The 24,930-nt window shown below is 43.4% G+C and overlaps 1 protein-coding gene across 6 annotated transcripts in view; it reads left to right on the top strand.

The window, feature by feature from the left end:
* The window catches only part of SMYD4 (SET and MYND domain containing 4), a 128,209-nt gene that overhangs the window by 50,224 nt on the left and 53,055 nt on the right, over positions 1-24,930 (top strand). For 4 of the 6 annotated variants that reach the window (XM_069226136.1, XM_069226133.1, XM_069226135.1 and 1 more), the window contains one exon: positions 15,185-15,333. In XM_069226136.1, the coding sequence (XP_069082237.1) occupies positions 15,206-15,333 (128 nt within the window). In that variant the 5' untranslated portion in view covers positions 15,185-15,205. Of the gene's footprint in view, positions 1-252; positions 342-1,277; positions 1,690-15,184; positions 15,334-24,930 lie in introns of those variants that run through there. The other 2 variants (XM_069226134.1, XM_069226137.1) reach the window with 2 other exon arrangements.

Below are 24,930 nucleotides of genomic sequence, written 5' to 3'. Positions count from 1 at the left end.
CTATTTACACACCACTACATTCATTTACACACACACTCACATGCCCAAACAGCTGTTTACAAATCCAGTTACACACCAACACAGACAGTTATGTGCTCACTGATATATGCACCTCTTGCTGACCCAGTAACCTACTTGTACAGACACTTATACACCCATAACGAGACACTTAGACACTGTGTGACACACTGATATAACCACTTATGTAATCTAATAGTATGTAATTTAAAGTTAAATGTATTCTGTTTTCAGGTATCTACTTGTCTTGAAAGAGGGGGATTTACAATGCCAAGAAAGGAAGAGAGGAGCAAAACTGAAGAAAAAGTACTATCTGCAAAAAAGTGAGAATAAAAATGACATGATGGAGAAAATGTACTGGAAAAAGAGCTGCTTGTAAGAGAACTAAGGAGTTTCTTAAAATAATATATGGAAAAATGCAAAATATGGAAAAAAAAGTGCAAATAAAAAGTGAGGTTTAAAATCAACTCACAAAGGAGAAGGATTTAGTCACGCTGAAGGTGAGAAATCTTACAAGAAAACACCTAGTTTGACGAGGAGATAGAAACAATTTAAAGAAATACGAATGAGAATGTTTAGAAGTAAGGTAATACAGATTTAGTGCAAAACATGAAGCAGTATAAGAGGAGTAGGGCAGCATTGAAGCAAAAACAACCTATCGAGAGTGTGGTTGATAAAGCACTTGTCCTGAAGCGCAAACTATTTATCTTGATACTAAACAGAATGAGAACACTGGATAAAACAGTCTGTCTATGAAGAAAAGAAGACAAAAAAAAGGCTTCTTCATAAAAAATGCAAAAGTTTCAAAGGAGAATGGAAGTATACTTCGAGTACTGAGACTTTCTTTAATAAAGAAAGCTACTTTCAAGAGAATGCAATAGTGCATGCAGTTGAAACAACTGGCCGATGCTATGAGGTAAAAGATGGTACTCCCATTGCAAAAGAGGAGATGGTTCCTAGAAATATAGAGGAAGAGATAGCTTAAGAGGTGCAAGAAAGGTGTAGACATGCCCCTGTGTATGAATGGGACTGCAGACATGTTTGTAGTGTTTGCCAGGAATCAATTGATATATTAAGAAATTCTAAATTTCCAGATAGAAGTGTGAAGCAGGAAATTGCATTGCTGCAAGCATTAGATCCATGCAAATTCAGGATATATACTAATTTGCAAGGACACTCACTGGCACGTCTACCCAGGAAAGTGTGCACAAGTACTTTTCATCATTTTAAAATGTTGGCTGTTCATCATTTAAAAATGCAAAATTTAGTTAGAAGACGTTACATTGTAAAAGGTTCTGCATTGTGTTTAGGAGAAATGAACAAACTACTTTGTATGGTACAGTATGAAAGGCTGAAAATCTTTGTGAAGATACTCAGTTACATTTCTTTGGTCCTGAAGTGGAGTCTGGGCAAAATGAGTAGTTGACATGTTCAGGTGTAGAGGAGCAAAACACAGAAATGAGTACTAATAACTTTGCATGAGCAATAGCAAAGCTGAATGCAGTTTCTACAGAGGTTCCAAACTATGTTTGTATTTGTTGTCAGCGCACTCACACCAAAGGCCGAATGTGTTGATGTCATCTTGAAAACTGAATAAGAAAAAAGTGGCCAGAATTTCTAGTGTCTTCATTTGTGGAGGAACTTTTGATTTGCCGGCACGCCAGATCATGTGTAAGTATTGCTATGACAAGTTAGAGGACAGTAAAATACCTGCCAGAGCACTACACAATAAGTTGGAAGTGGTTGAAGCTCCAGAGGAACTTTGACATCTGAATGTTTATGAAGGAATACTCATACAATCTATACATCCTTTTCAAGCACTAGTTTGTATGGTACCAAAGACTGGGAAACTGTCCCCCACTGAGAAAACTCAAGTTGTGAATACAACTGATTAAGAAGTGTCTGTGCTCCTCATTTAGGAGAGTATCCAGATTATGAGAAACACACAATCTGTCTGAAATGGAAAGTTTTAAAGCAGGAAATAATAGAGAAGAAGGAAGTTGTTAAGAAACAAACAATTGAAAATGATGGGGATACTGTAGTGTATCAATTGTCAACCCCCTTTGGTGTGAACTGCTAGGCTAATGATGTAAATGTTTTGTTTGCAATACCTTGTGTTGTAGACGAAAATCAAGAGAAACAACAGAAGGTATTGTATTCAGCACTGTGTAGCTTGTTGAACCGTCTGCGTACCGAGAGAACAAAAATACATTATGCATCAGTAATTCGAGACACTTTAGATCTATGTAGTGGATCTGTACAGTTTACTCAGAATACTCTGAGTATGTACAGGTGTTTTATGGTGAGATTTGGTGTCTTAGAAGAAGAAAATATACCTGTAAATGACTTGTTTGGACTTAGTTACTCATGGCACCACAAATGTGAAAATTGCTGATACACTTCAACTAAACAAATAGAATCGGAGCGTTTTATTTATTTAACATTACCAGATTCCAAAAGTGTAAGCTTTGACACATTAGTTAAAAAAGCTACTCAAAACAATATATGTTCAAATTGTCGAACAGATGTTCTGTCAACTTTACATGCAGCAAGATGTAGGAGCTATGGGCCAGATGTAGGAAAATCCTGAATTGCGAGTCGCAATTCACGATGCAGGATGGTGTCCCTGACACCATCTGCGACTCGCAAGGGGGTTGCAAAGGCCCACCTCAGTAATATTAATGAGGTGGGTCGCAATTTGCGACCCCCTTGCGACTCGCAGTACTCACAGGGATGGTGGGCTGCTGGAGACAGCAGACCACCATGTCTGTGACTGCTTTTAAATAAAGCAGTATTTTTTGTTGTAATGTAGCCCGCTTTCCTTAAAGGAAAACTAGATGCATTACAAAATGAAAAAATGAAACCTGTCAGTTTCAATTTTTCAGAGCAGGCAGTGGTCCATAGGACCGCTGCATGCTCTGAAAAAAAAAAATTCCAGGCCATTCAAAAAGGGGAAGGGGTCCCATGGGGACCTCTTTCCTTTTGCGAATGGGATACCACCAGTGTGACAGTGGTGGTAACTGCGATTGTTTTGTCAATCCTGCATCGCGCTGCGGCTCGCAAATAGGAAGGGGAGCACCCCTTCCTATTTGCGACTCGCAGTCCGTTTTGCCATGGCGATGTGGGTTTTGCACATCCCAAACAGCGAAAATTGCTGTTTGCAACGCGTAAAACCGTTGCTACATCTGGCCCTAAGTTATTTTAATGCTGCAACGAAGCAGAGCAGATGATAGCAAATTACTTACTGAGATTACTAACTTTAAAGCAGGACAAATATCTATCTCTGGTAAAAAAAAAAAAATACACTAGTTTCGCTATCATTTTTCATGAAGGAGTTAGTATTGAATCTGGTCGTAAAACTGTCTTTTTAAAAAGTAGAAGTGGACGGACAGAATGTAATGATAGCAACCTTCAATTTAGACAAAGATTGCCTTTGAGGTTACCAAGTTCCTAATTTTTGTTTTTGGGGTCAAAATTCTAACGAGCATCACAGTTGTAAAAGTGGAATAGTCTAGTTAATTTAAATGCAGTTTCAGGATTTATGATATTATGCAACCTACCAAGAATGATGTTTTTGTAAAGTTTTGCCTTTGCTGGTGGACCTTATAAATCTAGTGGTACTTCTAATGATGAAGTTCTCATTTTCAGCATGTTTCTTTAGATTAGTAGAGCAAGTGTAGGTAAAGTGATTGTTTAAAAAATTGTAGTGAGTGCAGTGCGCAGTGTTGCTTATTTGCATTGACATACTGTGCACTTTTGTTTTGTTTTTTTGTAGACTGTGTACATTTTTTTTCTCCACTGTTCAAGGATGATTCTTAATACAGTACGACATTTATCTTGCACAGGTACTAAAGTTGCGAACAGTTATAAAAAACAAACAAAAAAACACTTATACTTATTGTAACGTGGGATTACAGCATAGGAAATGTGTGTGCATAACTTCATAATAGCAACATATTAGTGTTTCTATTATGAAGTTATGCATTGATAAAAATTGGACATTTAGTTTAGAATTGTATACATTGTCATACAAATTCATATTTGTTTTTTCTTTTTTTTTATACAGATGATTTGCACCATCTGTTGGAGTAATGTGGTTTACAGATTACGTCTTCCATTGTTGTTGTAGTTTATATTGTGTGTGTTCCAGACCACAGTTAAAAAACACATACATGCAATTACAAAGTCAGACACCCACTTACACTCCCATACAGCCAGTCATATACCCACTCACATACTTATAAATACTCACTTCTGACATTCCCACACATTCACAAACTCATACACCCATACAGATACTCACACACCACCTCACACAGCCTCTTAGACCCACTCATACACACATACAGTCACACTCACATGCCTACAGACACTCACACACCCACTCAGTCACACACCCAATTACATACCCACACAGATATTTACATCCCCACTAACACACCCATAGTGACTTGACACAGGTACAGACACACCGACAGAGCCACTCACAGACATACTGACCCTCCCATACACCAGTCACACTCCCATTTACACATGAAAATGTCTAGTCACATATACTCATACATCCATACAGATGCTCACAGTCACCCCCACGCCCCCACAGACACTCACACACACCCAAACCGTGACTCATACTCACTCACACACTTACACAGACACCTTTACACTCAGACACCCAATTACACAGAGACATTAACATCCCCACTAACGCATACATACATACACGCACACAGCTACTGACACGCCCACACAGCCACCGACTCAGGCACCCATACAGCTACTCTCAGATGCTCACACACCGACACAACCACTCAGTCACACACAGTGACTAACTCACTTACACATCCACACAGACATTTACATCCCCACTAACATGCCCATACTGTCACGCACAGAGGTACTGACAAAGCCACAGCAATTCACATTCCTAAACATTCACTTACAAACCCATTTACACATGCTGGCACTTACTCACATAGATCTCTACAGACACTTGCACACTTTCACACAGCCACTAACACACCCACTTATAGACACACACAGCTAGCTACTCACATGCTCAGAGAGCCACTTACACAAGCACTGATATATCAGTCACATGCACATCTTTTTCCATTTTAGTGTTCCAGACAACTTTACAAAACATTTGCTAGTGCCTTCTTTAATACTTTGTAGGTTTATTCCCCATAGTGAATATTAAAGTAGTCCGATGTACTGCTTTAATTTTACGTGTGCATGGTGTGATACATATAAAAATACAAAAACTGAGAAACACAAACACACAATTCCACCAAAACATAAAACATGTAGTTAGCTCTTTCTTTGACCAGATAAGGTGGTTCTAACAAGAACGTTTTTAATAGGTTTTTTGGAACAAATATATACTTCTTTGTTATTTTCTTTGGGAGCAAAAATAACCAGGGCAGTAAAACAGATAAAGGAATGCAACTTGTAGGAAGCAACTGGCTTCCGTCTTTGAAAACACTGCAATGTTGAGCGGGGAGGACAAAAACAAATTAACAGCTGTGGTTATTCACAGCATCCATGTAGGCAGCCACGGAAGAGATGTTCATACCCAGAGTGACATTTTCCACAAGGAGTCACTGTTGCACCTGGCCCTTCTTGCAGGGTCATCTCGAGTCTTTTTGCCTCCTTCCTCCTAATTTTTCTGACCAGTTTTTGTTGGCTTTAGGACTCTGGGCACTTTACCACTTCTAAAACAGTGCTAAAGTACATATGCTGTCTGTGTAAATTGTACTGATGATTGGTTTATCCATGATTGGCATATTTGATTTACAGGTAAGTCTCTTGTAAAGTGCACTGGAGGTGCACAGGGCCTGTAAATCAAATTCTACTAGTGGGCATGAAGCACTGGTTGTGCTACCTACATTAGTAGCCCTGTAAACATGGCTCAGACCTGCCACTGCAGTGTCTGTGTGTGCAGTTTTAAACTGCCAATTCGACTTTGCAAGTGTACCCACTTGCCAGGCATAAACCTTCCTTTTTACTAAATGTCAGGTACCCCTAAGGTAGGCCCTAGGTATCCCCAGGGGCAGGGTGCAGTCTATGTTTAAGGTAGGACATATACCCTGTGCAAGGCCTATCTCTCTCGTAGGTTAGCATGGGGGCTGCTTTTAAATATCCTTAAAGCGCAGATTCCCTTTGAGAGCAGATAAAATGTGGATATTAGGATCTCCAAACTCACAATTTAAAAATACATCTTTTAGTGAAGTTGGTTTTTAAATTGTCTGTTTCAAAATGCCACTTTTAGAAAGTAGGCATTTTCTTGCTTAAACCATTCTTTGACTCTGCCTGTTTGTGGATTGTCTGTCTGGGTCAGTTTGACAGTTGGGCTGTTTTGCCCCTCTCTAGACAGTGACACAAAAGGGGGCAGGGTTTAGCCTTCATATCCTGGTGAGCCATTTGAGCTAGAGGGGAGGGATGAGTGGTCGTTCACACCTGAAAGGACTGTGCCTGCCCTCACACAATGCAGTCTGCGGCCCCCTGGTGTGCATCTCTGGCCTGGCCTGGTCTGGCCTGGCCTTAGCAAGGAAGGATCTTGCAAACCCTTGAGACTTTGCTTTGAAGTTTGCCAACTTTAAAGTCAGAACAGGGTATAAGAAGACCCAAAACCCCAGACGTTTAGAATCTTTCTGGAATCAAGAAGAAACTCTGCCAAGGAGAAGAGCTGAAGAACTGGAGGAGGAGTGCTGTGCTGCTTTGCTGGACTGGCCTGCAGTTGCTGCTTCTGCCTGAAAAGAGTGCAAAGGGTGAACTTTGCTGTGTGTCCTGCTTGAGAAAGTTCTCCAAGGGCTTGGGGCTTGGAGTAGAGCTTGCCTCCTGTTGGAAGTCTCAGGGACACCAAAGACTTCAGTTTCCTTGACCTGCAGCACTGGAAACTATTTTGTGCTGTTCAAGAGGAGAAACCACCACAACGACGCCGCTGGCCTGCACTGTGACCTGCCGACGCCACACGGAGTCGCATTGCCCCGCTTGGCACCGTGACCCTGGTCTCCCCAATGCCGTCATCAGACAACTTCACCGAGCCGGTGCTCGCTCCGTGACCTGTGGGCCCCGCACTCCGTCATCGCCTGCTCACACCGCAGCCTGGGCCTTCCCGACAACGCCGCTCCTGCTGACACCGGTGCCGCTGCCTACACTGTGGCCTGTGGACACCGCTCGTGAGGAGCACGAAGCACCGCCCCTTCCAGCACCGCATCCCCGGTCCACCGACGCCAGCGCCATCGACTCCAGTGTCGTCACCAGTCATATCTGCCTACACCATGGCCTGTGGACACCGCTCGTGAGGGTCACGAAGCACTGTCCCGCATCGCTTGCTTGGGCCTACCGATGGCAGCACGTTGCACCACCCCACTTCACACTGCAGCCCTGGTCTCACCGACGTTGCTGACGCCATCACCGAGCCGCTGCCTGCACCGAGACCTGTGGGCAACGCATGTCGCATCGTCCCGCTTCACACCGACACCGCAACCACATCCATGTCAGCGCTCCTGACTTCATCAGCCCGGAGTTCGATCTGCAATGCGTGTGACTTCAAGGGCCCGACGACTCTGGAACCGACTCAGCAGCGCTGCTCTCCGGAGCTCACCGCGAGGATCACAACGCCCTACAAATCCAAGGTACTGTTTGCGGGTCTTCCCGACACCGTAGCTGGCCCGTGATGTGGCAGCCGGACTGAACTGTTGGTTTTGTTGATCACGACGCCGTGATAGCCCCAGGTGGAGTGTTTGACTTCAAGGAACTGTATTTGTGAGTAAATCTTGCAGAATTCATATTTTTATTACTGTATGTTGGATATTTATCATATTTGGTCTTGTTTCACATAGATAAATATTGGCTATTTTTCTAAAACTGGTGTGGTGTCCTTTTGTAGTGTTTTTACTGTATTACTGTGTGTTATGTGCAAATGCTTTACACATTGCTTCTGAGATAAGCATGACTGCTCGTGCCAGGCTACCAAGGGGGTGAGTAGGGGTTATCTGAGCAGGTATCTCCCTTATTCTGACTAGAGTGAGGGTCCCTACTTGGCCAAGGTGCAAACCGACTGCCAACTATAGACCTCATTCCTAACAGTCACCATCTCTGAAAGTTTCTGTCTGGGAAAATATGGGAATAGTGATCATTTCCTGAGGGGCCAGTGGTTCTGCACATGGCCCTGCTGATGATGACTCCCCAGCTGCTGCCTTTTCCCTCATCATCCAACTGTATGTTTTCTGTTGGATCGTTATTAAATGGATGCATTTCCATGTGACTACTTTTTCCCCATTCGTCATGATAATTTCTTCCCACAGACGTTGCACTGCACGATTGTAGCTATTACCCTCTTTTCTCCAGATGAAATTGTGAAGTGCTTTCACATGTTAGATTCCTTTTTTGGTGGAGGAATATCATCTTCCTCAACTTGAAGAGGTTCAGGGTTTCTTCGTTCTTCTTTTGAAGAAGACATAGCTGCACTTTTGCAAAGTACTTTTGCAATAAAGGATTTCATTTATCTTTAGAGATCTGAAATCCAAATAACTGACTTAGGGTGTGGTTTGCCATGTGCATGGATATGGACATACTATAGCCAAGCAGCACTTGACCTTTGGGTGTGTTCCAGGCAACCCAGCGGATCTGCGGTTCCAGCCCCAGCTCCATGGATATGCTGAACTGGCAAAACAAATAAGTATGTTTTAACACACTGATAGGTTCCCAAATATTAATGTATAGATATGTTTTCTCTGATGTCAATCTTAAATTTTGAGGTGCCTATGTATTGTAGTTATATATTTTTTAACGTCTTGATGAATCTGCAAATCCAAGTCCTCTGGATCGAAATCCACAGATCCGCTGCAATTTCTTCACCTGAACTAATAACCATGGAGTACCTATGTGGGCTCCCTTCTCGAATTTGTGGCGGATCCATAAAATGATGTTTTTTAAAAAGAGAAAAGCTTGTTGTATTACATTTACAAAAACACTACATACGTTAGATAAACTGTAATGATAAATTGCAAAAATGAATATTACAAAATTTAAATTATAGGTGAAACTGTAGTGCAATTTATATTAAAAGCAGTGAATTTCAATGAAAAAAACAAAGGTTCCAGGGGCGTTGTAGTTAGGAAATAACATTAAAAACATTTGAAAGTCACCGCAAAAACAAAGGTTACAGGGACGTTATAATTATGAAATAGATTTTTTTTTTAAATCTTTAAACGTTCACTGAAAAAAAAAAAAAAGGTTACAGGGCCGTTATAGTTAAGCTCAGTTTTTCCACATACAAAGCCATAGAAATTCAGCAGTTACGGTTACCTTAGCTAACTATAACTTACTCCACCTGCAATGCACTGCTAATGACCTCAGATATTACATCACTCATGACATGGTCAGTGACATCACATTACTAAGATGAGCGCAGTGGAATACGAGCGTAGAGCTATGTTTACAACCCTAGTGGTGAGTTAGACCACCTGTAAGTGCCCCCCTCCCCACATGCTACATTATTCAACAATCTGCAGTGCCTCACAATCTTCAACAAAGTCTGTAAATAAACATCCACTCCCTATAAATGTCCTCTTTACATACAGTTTGTTTGTAACACTGTATTGTAACTTTACCATGGGCAAGTGGCCAGACAACCACAGGTGTATAATCTGTTGTCTGTAGGAGCTCTGACCTTTGACACAGTTTTGTTTATCTGGGGTATTACTACCACCCCAAACTTCACTGGCTTTAAAGAGGTGTGCCATTTAACTTTTCAACATACTTAACCAAACTTTATTCCAGGGCTTATGCTGTTTACTTGCCATGCATCCACACAGTACACACAGTAACCCTATGCTGTATATGAATGTGGTGTTATCAGTTATGTTATCAAGGCTATATTAATCTAGTGGCAGTCGCCACTAGGTAGTTATATTTAGGACCTAGGTTCTATAGAAAAAGCTGTCTTTACATTTATATTTGTGGCGCAGTTGACAAATTCTACCGAAAATCTCTCCAAACATTTGCCAGTCACGTGAGCTGCTGTCTGGAAAGTTTTGGGGTGATCCGTCAAGCGGGGGCTGAGATAAAGGGGGAGGGGTGAAATTTAGAGCATTTTCAATGTAAATTCCAATAGGAAGAATTGAACAGTTGCAGCGCCAAAACCACTGGACGGAATTACACCAAATTTGGCAGAAAGGTAGCTCTTAGTCCAGAAAGAGCCCATTTTGTTATTAGGTGTAACTCCCTTCAGTAGTTTTTGAGAAATTAAAGAAAATCCAAATTTGTATATATAGGGACGTGAAGGAATCGCAACCCCTCCAGATCTTGTGCTGAGATCTGATTGGCAGTCAGCACTTCAACAAGGAAGAAAGGGGGCTAGGGTACAGGCACCCTAGCCCCTTAGCTCTCATGGTGGGGTCCCAGAGGGACCTTACTCCCAGGGCTAAAAAGCACCTGCGAATCTGCCACAAATTAAAAAAAACACTAAGCTTCTTTTTTAAGCCCCAGAGTGAACCCAGTCCCCGGGGCATTGTTTATTTGTAACAGGGGTGCCTGCCCCACCCTCCCCTTAGTCTGCTGACTGCTACCTCCCATGGGCGATGCAGAAAATAAGTGTGGGAAGGGCCGCGTCCCCTCACGCCCCGGGGACCACCACCTCCCCGGGGCTAAATGTTTTATTTGTGTGGGGGGCCTGCCACCTCCCCAGGGCTTTAATCAACATTAATGCGGGGAGGCTCCCATCCCGCACACCTGGGACCAACACCTTCCCAGTGCAATATTTATATAGTGTGTGGGCATGGCCCCTTTTCCCCCTACGGCCCCAAAGACCGCCACCTCCCCAGGGCTTCAAACAATTAAAACGCATGGGCATCCGGCATGCCTCGCAGCCCGGGGGCCCACACCTCCCAAGGACTATAATAAAAATAATGAAAGGGGGTCCGTATGGGACCCTCGTAGCCCCCGGACACACAACTTTCCCGGGGCATTGTTTATAGGAGGGGGGCCGCGCCCACTGAGAAGCCACTAATGGCCCTGGGCCCGCCACCCCCGCAGGGCGGGCTCCTGCGGTGTACTGGGGTAGCCACACCCAGGACATAGCTGTTTGCTTTTGCTTCGTGGGAGCTAACCGCTCCAACCAAGCAGAAGCACACATAACTCCGCTGCTATTAAAAGCTGCTCCATGCTTGCTGAAGCAGTGCCAGCTCACACAGGATGCGGGAGCCAGCGGGTACCGTGGGGGACGCTTTGAGGCCTTCCCCGCGGTCCCAGATAGCCCATAAAGGGCACAAAATGGAAAAAGACCCCAAAAAACTATGGCATAATGGTTAAGGTCTCACATCCTCACACTGAAATTTGAGGGTTCTACTCCAGGTGTGTCCGCGATCATTTCCCTCCTTTAATTTTTTTTAAACTTCAAATGTTTAAGGCTCATACTGAAAGGTGATCTCACTCTGTTTAATTGACAAATACATTTTTCTTTTCAATTTGTCCAGAAATATCTAATTCTTGGTATATCATCGATCAAAGCCTAAAAAACTCTCTATCTCTCTCACTCTGTTACTCGCTCTCTCTTTCAATCTTTCTCCCACTTACACACCTACTCAGACCCTTATGCACCCATTCACAGACCCACTCAGACCCTTGTTCACCCACTGACAGCCCCAGTAAGACCCTCAAGCACCAACCCACAGACCTGCACAAACACTGATGCACCCACTAAGACACTGATGCCCGCACTCTCACACCTAGAGACTCACAGCCACCTTCACCCCCAGATGCACGCTTTTACACCTATTCTCACATCCAGAGAGATAGGCTGAGGCCAACTCCCATCACGCATGGCCAAAGGGTCATGTGCAGAGTAGGGTTGGGTGGTGGTGGGGGGTTGGCGCACAGACTGGCTGCAGGACAGGCCTTGCTGGCAACCCTTGCTGCGCACGGTCGAAGGCCATGCACAGGGCAAGGTTGGGTGCTTAAATAGGGTTGGCCGCAGGCCGTACGTCGCGGTGGTTGCATTAACGTATAATAACGAAAAATGACTGTATGTTACAAAAAACATAGAAATTCACTGGAGAATAACAAAGATTACAGGGATGTTATAGTAAAGAAATATAATTTTAAAAACCATAGAAATTCACAAAAGAACCAAAGGTTACAGCAACGTTATAGTTAGGCTCACATTTTAAATGTACAAACCATAGAAATTCACCAGTTAGTTATCTCAAGTAACTATAACGCGTGCCATAAGGTAACTATAAGTGCCACCCTCACCATGCACTGCTAATTACCCCACAAATTATGTCAGTCATGACATCTTTGTAAACATCATTGATAATCATATAAATGGAATACATGCAGTAACGTTTCTGACGAAAAAACTGTGCATGGCTGGAGCGGGAGTTATAGTTACCTTAAGGCACGGGTTATAGTTATATATTTTCACGGTCACTGTGGAATACCTACCAGGTTTCAACAACTCGGGTGGCTCTCTAGCACTACAGATATATGGCGGATTAAAGAGATTGGAAGCTAGATCCTTTCGATTTTCAACATAAGGGATGGGGAAAAGGGAGTCGTATGAAGTGGACCTGCTTGCATCAAGGCTCAGCTATCTACTTCAGGCCTTTTTCAGTTCGTGTCCACATACAGAGGCTCTGGCCGCAGATGGGTTTTCTCCAGAATTTGTTGCCCACAGGCTGTAAATGTTTCCACCTTTCATGATGGTTCCAAGAGTGGCAGCTCAGCACAAAGGCAATTGGCAGAGCTTGTCCTGATTACACAACTTTCGAGATCGCACTGGTTTCCAGTGTTAATGGTGTAAAAACCCTAATTCCTGTATGTATCATGCTCATATATTCTTATGGATTACATTATTGAAGTTTTCATATATAACCAAGAATATACTAATGTTTGCAAATATAGATGCTGTTTTACAATGGTTTGACGTTTCCAGTAGTTCTCATGATTAAAGTAGGCCTGGAGGCCATGTGACTCAAGGTTGTACATTTGCAACCTTCAAAGAGGCGTAACCTCACTTTCGAACCTGGTAAGAGGAAGCAGAGTTTTAGGAGAATGAGTCTTCTGTTGTGTGTATGAATGTATTTTCCACTCAAAGAGGTTTTGTATTTCCTCTAGGTGAATATTCTGCTACCTGCTCATTAGATACGTTTTTGCTGAAAGTAATATGTTTCTATCACTTGGGTAAGCTCATTTGATTGGTGTTGATAAAAAGCACTTATATATTACTGTGAAATTAGATGTATTTTAGCATCTAAGTTACAACTGACCTTTTCTACTGAGAGCCCTTGGCAGTTGAAATGACCATTGTGGCTTTCTTGCTGTACTGCCTGCTATTTTGCGTTAAATGTAGATTGAACTTTAGGCTTCCTGACGTGTTGTGTTTTTCATGGTTCAAGTAGGTCCAGAAGCCTTGTAACTCAAAGTTGTACATTGCACTTTTTGAAGAAACGCAGCCTCACTTTTGAACCTGGTAAGAGTAGGCTGCATTTTATGAGAATAGTGATCCTAGTATTGTATTTATGAATATCATCTTCCCCATAAGGCTGTTTTGTGTTTCCTGGGAGAATATCCTGCCACCTGGTCATTAGATACATTTTCTTTGAAAGTAACAAGTTTCCGTCACTTATTTAAGTTCAGTTGAATTGTGTTGAAAAAAACATTCACATAATGGCGTAAAATTCTATATATTTTAGCTTCTAGCTTCCAGCTGACCTTTTCTAGCTAGAGCACTGGTCATTTGAAATGACAGTTGTCTTTGGCTCTTCTGCTGTGCTGCCTGCTAATTTGCACTAAACGCTCATTGGACTTTAGGGTTCCCAATGTGTTGTGCTTCATTTTTAACAGTGGGAATGACTAAAGCTTACTTGGATGCGCCGCGTCAGATAATCTCTTGATGAGTCATCTAGGCATTTATAATCCATTGATGTTGCCAGGTCAACTGTATATGATGGCATGGGAAATATCTGGGGACAATAGAATGTGCCAGGATTTTTGGCAGTCTACCTTTTCATGGATTGAATTTGGGCCGGAAGTACAAAGAAGACTTGTGCCAGGTCCAGATGGTCTGGATGGTGCATGGAATTGAATTTGCGTCCAAGCAGGAACTAATGGGATTCAGGTGGCAACCCTTTTAGGTGGGAAAGCGGCTGCTGCTTTCACATTTAACGTCTGTAGATCAGTTATCGCTGGGGGCAGCTGCCTGTGATTAACATGTCGGTGGGATAACACCATTTAATAAAGTAGTTAATAAAAAGTGTTCAGCTTTCAATTCACCTGAGACAAACACACCTTTTTATGGAATATTGTTGTGGTTCTGCAATGTTGGGAGAGGTGGCCAGCAAATGCGAATTTAACAAGAAAACAATTATCCACTAAGTGGGCTAAGTTAGCAGGTTCAGTTTGTTTAGTCAGATGTGGCCTTTTTCTCGTTATTTCTGTGTATTTGCTGTACTGAGCGGCATTTATTCACAATTAAAGACCGTGATTGTCGTTGTTGTGTGCTTGGTGCCAGACTGACTGTAAGTTCACCAAGAGTAGAAGCAATTCTTAAAGGGTATATTACCTAAGGGCGTGACCAAGAAGGGTAAAATAAGTGCTGAATGGTGTTGCATTTTGCACATAGACCAGGGAAGGGCAACATAATCTGTGTCTGCGGTTATTGCTCCACTGATGTTTGTAAACTGTGGGCGCCCTTGAAGAATTGTCTGCTCGAATGTCTTGTCTTACTACTAATTTGAAGATTTTTTGTAGTAGGTGCTGTACTGTGGTTGTACGCAGTACTCAAGCCTGCTTGGTAGTTCTCAGTGGAAAGGCTGGGGGAATTCCGGGGGGGGGGGGGGGGTTGTAGTCTTTTATTTCAGGAGAGATGGGGGGCATTGGTGCTGGGAGGGACCTTGAGAGTTTGTTAAGTTGGTTCTTTCAGATAGGGTAGGTAGAGCCTTTTAAGGCCAACTTGAAAGGAAGCCACCAAGGATTGGAATCGTCGTACACTGTTTATGTGCATTTAGAGGGGCAATCAAATGCAGGGAAGAAGGTTTTGCAGAAGCTCTTGGAAGTGAGCTGACAGTTTGCCTTGTACGGTCAGCTCAATCAAATATGATCTGTGCCTTGGAAATTTGTGGTTTCTTATCTGTAACCAGCCTCTTTTTGTTTGCAGTCTTTTGTGAGCCCTTTGCCTATGGAGCTTCCTGTGGAAGAATGGCAGGCCTATGCCCGTCGCAAGTGGGCTGCATCAACTCCATCTTTCAAAGAAAAGTTTAGCCCGAATGCTGACCTAATGGATAGCATCGTTGCCTGCCAACTCCAGTACGTAATGCCGGAGGTACCCACCCCATGTATTAAATGGCTGCTTTGCTAATCTATTTAAAGTGGCAGTTGTATAACCATTCTCTACATGCTAGTTGCTTTTTATATCCATTTTAAGTAAAGTCTGGTGTGTCCATGTCCTCCTTGTAATGCTTTGTTTTACCCACCTTTACCTAATTACTCTTTTTGCACCCTCCTGTCTAAAATTACTATTGCGCCCACCATCCTTTATTTTATACCTGCTAAACCCGCCTCTTGTATGCAATGATGGCTGTACCTACCTCCAGCATACAGCAACTGCTGTGTCCCCTCCTGTAAATAATGAACACAAAGACTCTTGCCTTTGTCATGTCTGCTGTGGCTACCTCCTGTACACTGATTTCTAAACCCGCCTACGGTAATGAGTGGATGAATCATATCTGTTTTCATAGTTATTATAGTATCTGCTACAATCTCTTCACTGCAGGACTTTGGCAATGCACATTACGGAGAGATTCCAGCATTCTTGATTCAGTGCCTTCATCTTAAAAGGTGCCACGTGCTTCACCACTAGTACTTCCTCAAGAGCCACCATTCATTTCACCAAGTGCCCTTTCTTGGTTACCCCGGGTAGCTAGCTGTGTCTAGATAAGGGTTTTCCAAATATGTTAGTGCATTTAACAGTGTTTGCCAATTTTAAGCACCAGCCTCCCTGCTGGAACTCACTATATATTTGACAGTTAACATTTACATTTTATTTATACAATTTCTTAATACCGTTACAACCTCCCACTCATTACTTTCAAACTCCCTACCTAGGTTCCTCCTCCTGTCTAGTAAACTTTGATAAAGCAGCACTTGTAATGTGGCATTACTATGCCCCGCCCCTCAAAGGCAACTATTTGGGAATATAATTTCCAACCTATTTGGAGTTTACATGCAGAAAGGGTTTTTATGGTTCACGAATACCGGAGTTTAAGGATGTTTAGAGGTTTTAGGGGGTCATGAATGGGTGGTTTTGTGGTGGTAAGCAGGATGGGATGGGAGTTCCAGGGTTAAAGCACACATCTCCGTGTTGGAGAACTGAGTTCATGCAGGGAATCTGGAAAGATGTGTTTTCCTGAAAGTGAGGTTGCTGGTTTAGGCACAGATTACAACTAGCGGTGATACTTTTTAGTGAACTTCTACTATGAGATCTAACACCAGTAAAAATGGTGTTGGTCTTTGGAATTCAAGGATGGTAATCACCCCAATTTAGATTTCCCACTATGTCATTTTTCGTGGCATTATGACTGCTCTTGGTTTGAAAAAGAAGGGTCGCTGTACCAGTACTTTGTGAAAATCCTACCTCATTAATATTTATGAAGCGAGAAGCGCCAACTTCATGTTGCACAGTACTTTTGCCCTGAGCATCTTTTGTAGATTGGGCGGAGGGCTAATGACTGGCTTCGTATTAAGCCAGCACTACAGCACGCTGTAGAGTTGACATAGGCCATGAGACCTGGGTGTACATCTGGCAATTAATGTATTTGCATGATTAATTATAGTATAAATCTGGAATGGTAACCAAGACCATCTCCATTGACGTGTGTTTATCAATCTAATATGATATGTTTGCCAATGGTTTTACTGCAACAAGGTTAGAGGCGTTTGAGCAGAATGCTTTAAAATAATTAAGGTGGTATGTATAAACTTAGGACTGTTAATTCTGCAACAACAAGTTAGGTCGTTTCTTGATAGGGAACATTTATTCTTTTTGGACTGCCATGTAATTTAGGGTTTACTGACTTGCTGTGTGGTACTTTTTCACATGCTTGTAAAAATCCGCAGTATGTTATGCTTTGTTTCCCTTATGCAGTCTGTTGCTTACATCTGCAATTGTTCCCCAACCATTGTGACAATGCTGGAAGTAAGAGCACTGGTTGCGGAAGCTGTGGAAGGATCTTCAGAACCTAGCTTTGTGTTCCTGCTAAATGCAGGACTGGATCAGAATGCAAGCTTGTTGTAGGGAAGTGGGCAACCTTCACATATAAGTGAAAGCAGGCAAAGAAACTACATTTGACTCTAAGGCCACCTTAATGCAGCAGGTTAACCAGGGTAGCCCTGGTGGAGGAGGAAGTAGGTAGCATTGGCACCCTCCGATGGTGGCTTCAAAAGTATCCAGAAAGCCCTAACCACCAGCAGCCGACGCGTACCCCAGAACTTCTCTGGGATTTGTAAAGATGGCATGAGAAGACAAAGCTGCAACTGTCTCAGTGACAAAATAAATTACAGCCTTAAGCTGTGCTCCTGCCATAATGCCTTAGTAAATAATTGTTTGTTCATCCAAGAAGGTGAGCGAAAAGGTCTGCAGGTTCTGAGGTGTGCCAGGGTAGATAGTGAGAAAAACTCATTAAGGCTAATAAGCTCAATGAGACTGGTGATAAACCAGTATATTATAATTCAGCCAACCTAAGCAAGGAGCTGAGGAGAGGAAAGGTGTGAAGCTGTGGGTTGAAGGTTGTCATTGGCTTATGAGCTGTAGTTACCACTGCACCTCCAAAGCCTACCTGGCTCTTCAGGGGTCTAATGGGGCAGAGGCAGTTTATGCTGTGATAGTGGAGTCTGGTTAGATAGTAGAGGCATTGTAAACCTAAGGCATCTCTAGACCTTATTGTAGAGAGACATTCCTGTAAAAAACAATCCAGAGGGACACTAATAAACCGCCCTTCAGTCATATCATCTGTAACATGGGAAGGTAAAAGCTAGACTGAGATGAAAGTGTCTAAAACTAAGACAAAGCAAATTGAGGGGCATTAAATGACCACTCAAACAAGCATTGGCAAAGCCAATAGGTTTCACCTTTGCTTTTTCTTTTGCATTCTATCTCTCTAACGGGATTATAAATATTAGAAAAAGGTTATAATAATGTTTGTTTTAAATTTGATAAACCGTTAATAATTGTTTGTTATGATGCATGTTGGATTAATACCCCAGGGTTCCAAACTTGTAATTTGTGCCCTATTTAATATGGCATTGTGTTAGAGTATAGTAATGTGTAGTTAGTAAGGGGCCACTGCACTTGCTGCACAATTCAAATCATGACCCTGGTGCCTGCAAGATAACTGCACTTGTGACTGCCTGTTTATGAGTAAAATATAGCAACATTTGCTGTTTAGAGGGGTTCCTAGAACGTTTGGCCCCGGTGTCACTGCACCTGCTGCACCACTAAAATTATTACCCTGGGGACAACAAAGTAACTGCACGTGTGACTGCCTGTTTAGTAGTAAAATATAGCAATAATCTGTTTTTAGAGGGCTCTGACATCTTGTGCCACGGGTGCCACTGCACCTGCTGCACCATTGAAACCATGACCCTAGTGCCTACAAGATAACTGCACTTGTGACTGCCTGTTTAGTAGTAAAATATAGCAATATTCAATGTTTAGAAGCGTTCTGACAACATTTGGGCCTGGTGCCACTGCACCTGCTTCATCATACAAATCATGACCCTAGTGCCTGCAAGATAACTGTACATTTGACTACCTGTTTAGTAGTAAAATGTAGCAATATTTGGTGTGTTTAGAGATGTTTTGACAACATCCAGTGCCCTGTCCATTGCACCTGCTGCACCATTCAAATCATGACCCTAGTGCCTGCAAGATAACTGCACTTGTGACTGCCTGTTTAATAGTAAAATATTGCAATATTTGGTGTTTAGAGAAGTTATGACAACTTTTAGCCACAGTGCTACTGCACCTACTGCACCATTCAAATCATGACCCTAGTGCGTGCAACATAACTGCACTTGTGACTGCCGGTTTAGTTGTAAAATATAGCAATAATAAGTGTTTAGTGGATTGCCTAGAGCTTTTGTTCCCAGTGCCATTGCACCTGCTGCACCATTAAAATCGTGACCCCAGTGCCTGCTACATAACTGTACTTGTGACACCCTGTTTATTAGTAAAATATAGCAATATCCGGTGTTTAGAGGAGTTCTGACAACCTTCGGCCCTGGTGACACTGCACCTGCTGCACCATTCAAATCATGACTTTAGTGCCTGCAAGATAACTGCACTTGTGACTGCCTGTTAATAAGTCACTGAGACAATGAAAATTCAAAATAAAACGTCACCCAATTACACAAATTACTTTTCTTTAAAAATGAGTGAGTGGTAATTTCAGAAACAAAAACACAAGTAATTTTAATATATGCAACTGGTATTCATCAGCAGTGTAATTATTAAGTAATGAAAAACACAACATACAGAGCCTACTCTCTGCTTGCTTTACAGCTGCACTTGACACTCCATTGTGATATTGCCGACATGTTTACACACATTTCAACCCGAATTGACATGAGTTCAGTTCATCTTTTCGCGTACTTGTAAAGCACACAAATACCTGAGGGTGCCTGCGATCTAGGCGCAAACTAAAACAACATCCTAGGAAACAGGTGATATAAGGATTCCAGTGAAAGGGAAACAGTAAAAAGAATAAAAAGAGAGATCCTGCTGAAAACCACTAAAAACAATTAGGTATAAAGAAAAGGTAAATAACCAAGTTTTCAACAACTTTTTGTTAATGAGAAAGATTATGATGGCGGGGTGGCATTTTGTTCCAAAGCCAACTTGCTGTGTGGAGAAATCCTCGACCACCCCAAGAGACGTTATTTATCTTGCTGACTGCTACCAAATAGGATGATGACGATCTTAAGTATCGAGCTGGATCTTACCATCTGATTTTCATCCCTAGGTAGCTAGGCTTAGTACCATATACAGATTTGTGAACCAGGCACAGTGCCTTCAAAGCCACCCGCTTTTTGTTTTTTGGGAGCCAGTGGAGAGCTTCAAGAACATTCGCCTCTGACAAGGACTTAGGCATTTTTCTAAGGAGACCCTCCGCTACATTTTGCAGAATCTGGAGTTCTTTAAATACTTTTTGTCTAGCCCCTAAATACAGGGCATTGCAGTAATCAAGCTTGGACATGACCCCAACCAGCATTGCAGTTTTTTGGTGCTCAAAGGGAATATAAGGAAGCAAGAAGCAGGAGGACGAAAGCTTGTTGACCTGATCCTTAAAAGATAGCTCAGTGTCTAAAAGAATCCCAAGGTTCCTTGCTTTAGAAGCTGGGGTTGGAGGTGATCCCAGATCTGGGGGCCACCATGAGTAGCCCCAAAAGATAGGATCTTTGCCAAAAATGAGCACTTCCGTTTTGCTAGAATTATGTTTAGACAATTTAGTGTCATTCAGGCGACTATTGCATTCATACACATTTTAAACCACTCAGCTACCTCTTCGTGTTTGCCTGAGACTACAATCTGTGTGTTGTCACTGTAGGCTGCTGTTGCAAAGCCATGAGCAAATATCAGCTTGGCCAGAGCAGCGACATAGATAGTAAAGAGGGTGGGACTAAGTGACAAACCCCCGGGAACCCCACAGGGGAGAGAAAATGATTTAGATTGAAAATCCCCAAGGACCACAAATTGATCTCTGTCCTCTAGGAAAGAGACAACGAGCTTACGAGCGAGGCCTGAAATACGAGCCTTGGTTAATCTGTCTAATAAAACAGAATGGTTGACCGTATCAAATGCGACTGAGAGATCAATCAGGATTGCTGCTGCACTCCCCCATCATCTTTTATAGATCAAATCTCTTCTGAGATGGCAATTAGAGCAGACTCATTGCTAAAAACAGGTCTAAAGCCATGTTGTGTTATTTCCAGAAGAGTGTTCTCCTGAATTTGATAAGCAAATATTTTAAAAAAATTCCAGCGTATTGATGGGAAATGAGAGTCCAGAGATAGGGTGATAATTTTTCTCTAGGCAGGGATCTAGCAAGGGGTTTTTCAACAGAGGCAGTATAGATGCCTTTTTCCAGCTAGCTTTAAAGATGCCAGTTGAAAGAACCATATTAAGTAAGGGGATTAGAACTGGCGCAATACAGGAAGCAACATCCTGCATATCTTTGGGTGGGCACGGATCCGATGGTGCTACAGATTTTACTTGATTAATGAGTTTGCCCGTCTGATCCAAGCTCAATAGGTTGAAAGTGACCTAATCCAGCTGGATAAAGAAGGGGAGAGGAAGTTGTGCTGGAAACATATAAGGAAGTATTCGCATCAAACTTATTGTATACTGCTTCGACCTTGTTTCTAAAAAAGACGGCTAAAGTGTTGCAGAAATCCTGACTCGGGGAAGCCCCTGGGGAGGAGCATGACATGGTGAGATATTGAACCACTTTGAAAAGCTCTTTAGGAGAGTTTGAGGCCTTTTCTATTTTAGATCTAAAATATTTAGATTTTTCTTCCGGAATCAGATATTTATATTCCCTGATTATGCCTCAATATGCTTTCTTACTGCCCTCACTGTAATCTCATCTCCACCCCCTTTCCATTCTCCGACATTTCAGTTTAATAATTTTTAAAGCTGCTGAAAACCAGGGAGCTGATGGTTGTGTTCTATTGTTTTTTGTTTTTTTTTCTTTTTTTTGGGACTAAGTTCGATAATACTGTGCTCAACCAGTCATGATAACTGACTGCAGCTGAATTTGGCTCAGCACCAAGATATCGTGATGTCTGGCTCAGCTGCTCTGTTAATTTTTTATTATCTAATTTGCTCCACTGTCTAATGGATTTAAGATGACCAGACTTAGTGCTATCTTTAGATGATTGCCCTTGAATGTTCAAAGTGAATTGTAGTACCATATGGTTGGACCAGAATACCGCCAATGCATTTACAAAGATAACAAGTAACCAATCACGAAAAAACAGAAGGCGTGCTTCGGCCATGCTCCATGCGACGGCAAATGCAGGACAGAAAGCAGAACAGAAGAGCAGGAGGTGACCTGCTAGCCGATAAAAAGCAAGTAAATTCAAGCAATGTTGGAGTGACATTTGAATGAACAAACAGAACGTTCCGGTAAGTAAAGGGCGAAGTAGGGGTGGGTTCTAAGTCCCTTTAAATTTTCATTTAGTAACATAAGTCTTCACAAGCACAGCGCAAGCGCTATGGAGGTGAAAACTAAATAGTGCTACAGTTGTTACACCTCGTGTTAAACAATGTTAAACACAGGACTGAAAAGTGACAAATCTCCATATGAAAAGTTGCAAGTTTCTTTGGTTGTCAAAATATGTTTGTGTGTAGGTGTGTGGCCTTGTCATTGGCTTGGCTGGCACTCACTCTACAGATCCAGAAGTGTGGTGATGCCTTAATTGGTCTGGCTGGAAACTTAGAACTACCTACTGTGCTGGTCTGCACTTCAGAGAGCTTCTTCCAGGGGGCTGGCTCTCTACCAGTAGCTCACAAACTCCCTGTTTGGGACACCTGTTCAGAAGCCACTCGTAAGCCAGGCATGCTAGTCATAGAATAAGAAAAGAGACGATAGATGATGCGAAAGAAGGGCTTGAATTAGGTCAAAGTTTTGTGATAGATCTGCTCTTGGAAATGACAGGCAATCTACGAGAAGTAGTACAAGGTGGAAAGAAAACTAAGGATACATTGCAGGTAATCACAGTAAAGTGCAGCAAAATGGATAGACTTTCTATAGATTTGGATAGAGGCTGGTAAGCAAAAATAAGCAAATATTACATTTTTGTTAAAGCCCTAATGGTACTTTAAAGTGTCAAGGTGCCTTTTTTGAGTGTGTCTAACATTACAGATTCCAAACGAAAACAAGGGTAGTGTTGCTAGGGCAGATGCTTTAGATGGAAAGTTACAGATCAAGTGATGCGAGTCGAGGACTGTCTGAGCCCACATATGGCATACTCTGCAGTACGAAGTGCCTTCATGCCACATGTCCAGGCCAGTGCTCAATTTCTAAATAGAAATGTGCTGGTACCTGTAGGAAGTTGGCTCTGTATATACTATTTCAAAGTAAGAAATAGTGTGCACAGAGTCCAAAGGTTCCCCTTAGAGGTAAAATAGGGGCAAAAGTAGATAATTCTAGCGCTCTATTTTGTGGTAGTGTGGTCGAGCAGTAGGCTTATCAGAAGTTTCTGTTAAGCATTTGTTGTACACACACAGGCAGTAAATGAGGTAACACACACTCAAAGACTTACTCCAGGCCAATAGGTTTTTATATTGAAAAATATATTTTCTTAGTTTATTTTAAGAACCACAGGTTAAAAATTTACAGTTAATACTTTAAATGTAAGGTACTTCACTTAGATACTTTAAGAACTTTGAATGAAAACAATATCATGTACAGTCTTGGTAAAAATAGCAATAAGCTATTTTCAAAGTGGACACAGTGCAAAAATCAACAGTTCCTGGGAGAGGTAAGTAAAGGTTAGGAGGGCGTGGCCACGGGCGTCAAGATGGCGGTCGCACTCTAGGAGTGCTCAGGACCCCTCCGTCATCAGCCCGAATCCTGCCACCATAACTGACCCCCTCGAGTCTTCAACCAAGATTCGGAGGCGGTGGGGGTCCTTTCCGGCCCCTGTGGGTCCGGGTCCGGGTCCGAGACCCGAGGACACCGGACCAGCGGGGAAGAGGCTGTCGCGAACTCCGGCCCGTGCTGCAGAGAGGAGGCGTCTGACGCTCCGAACCGGAGCGCGCCCTCGCGGACGAGCGTTGCCGGCCAGGAGCTCCCGGGACCGCTGGAGCGGTGAAAAGAGAGGTACCTTCCCCCCCCCCCCAGCGCGCCTAGAGGGAACCGCGGCTGTCGGGACCGCGAGGAATCCCCAAAGAAGAAAGCGGTGACGCGCCGCGGAGCTCCGTGGTCGGAGCACCTGAGAAAGGGCAGGAGCTTAAGGCTCGGAGGAATGAGCACCCGAGGCCCCACTCTAGAGGCAGCAGAGCGCCGCTGGAGCGGAGTGAAGAGATCCGGTGACCGGGAGGTAGGAGCGGCCGTGCCCTGGGGCCAGGAGGGAGCAAGGTTGCAGGCCCGGGTGCGGTCTGAGGGACGAAGAGCCCGCGTGTCCCGGGACGTTGCCTGATCGGAGCCTGAACGACTGATAGAGTCAAGAGATCGCAAAGAGAAGCCGCAACAAATGAGGGAGAGGAGAAGGAAGCGCTTGAGGCCCACAGACCCTGCAGGGGACCATACAAATGTAAAAAGTCCTGAATATTAACAGAGACCCGGCTTAGCGGAGGGGGCGAGCCCCAACTGGCGTGGATCCGCGGGGGGAAAGCGGAAAGTCGTGAGAGGACCCGTGCCCTCCCAAGCGGGAACAGAGATGGAGGAGGCCGGGACGCTGGGGGGGCTTGCCCTGTGGTCTGCACCGAGTGAGGCGTCAAGCACTTGAGGCTGGCCGCGAGGCTCTACCCTCTGGAGGCGCGAAGATAATTGGATGACCGACCGAGGAGAGTCCGGGGTGCCCGGGAGGACCAAAAGATCGCCAGGACCCTTGGCTTGCAATCGAGGAGGGAGGGTGACCAACCCCCCCACCACCCGGCCGGGTCTGGGGGCCGCCGGGCAGTAATACAGTCAACCCTCTTCCCCCCCATGGACTAATGTGAAACTCAATGTCCCTGGATGGGACCAACCGACTAACGAACCCTCTACCGGCCAAGTCCCCCCCCACAGGTGATCACCTAGATCCGAAGCGGCCTAGGAAAGAAGAGGCGAGAAAACCCTTGACACAACTGAACTTCACCCGCTTAAAGCTGTAACTACACAGAATAGGCAACATGGGGAA

This window comes from Pleurodeles waltl, chromosome 3_1 (assembly GCF_031143425.1).
Source record: "Pleurodeles waltl isolate 20211129_DDA chromosome 3_1, aPleWal1.hap1.20221129, whole genome shotgun sequence".
Classification (NCBI taxonomy): domain Eukaryota; kingdom Metazoa; phylum Chordata; class Amphibia; order Caudata; family Salamandridae; genus Pleurodeles; species Pleurodeles waltl.
Note: the sequence above shows the minus strand (reverse complement) of the source record. Positions and strands in the feature narration are given on the sequence as shown.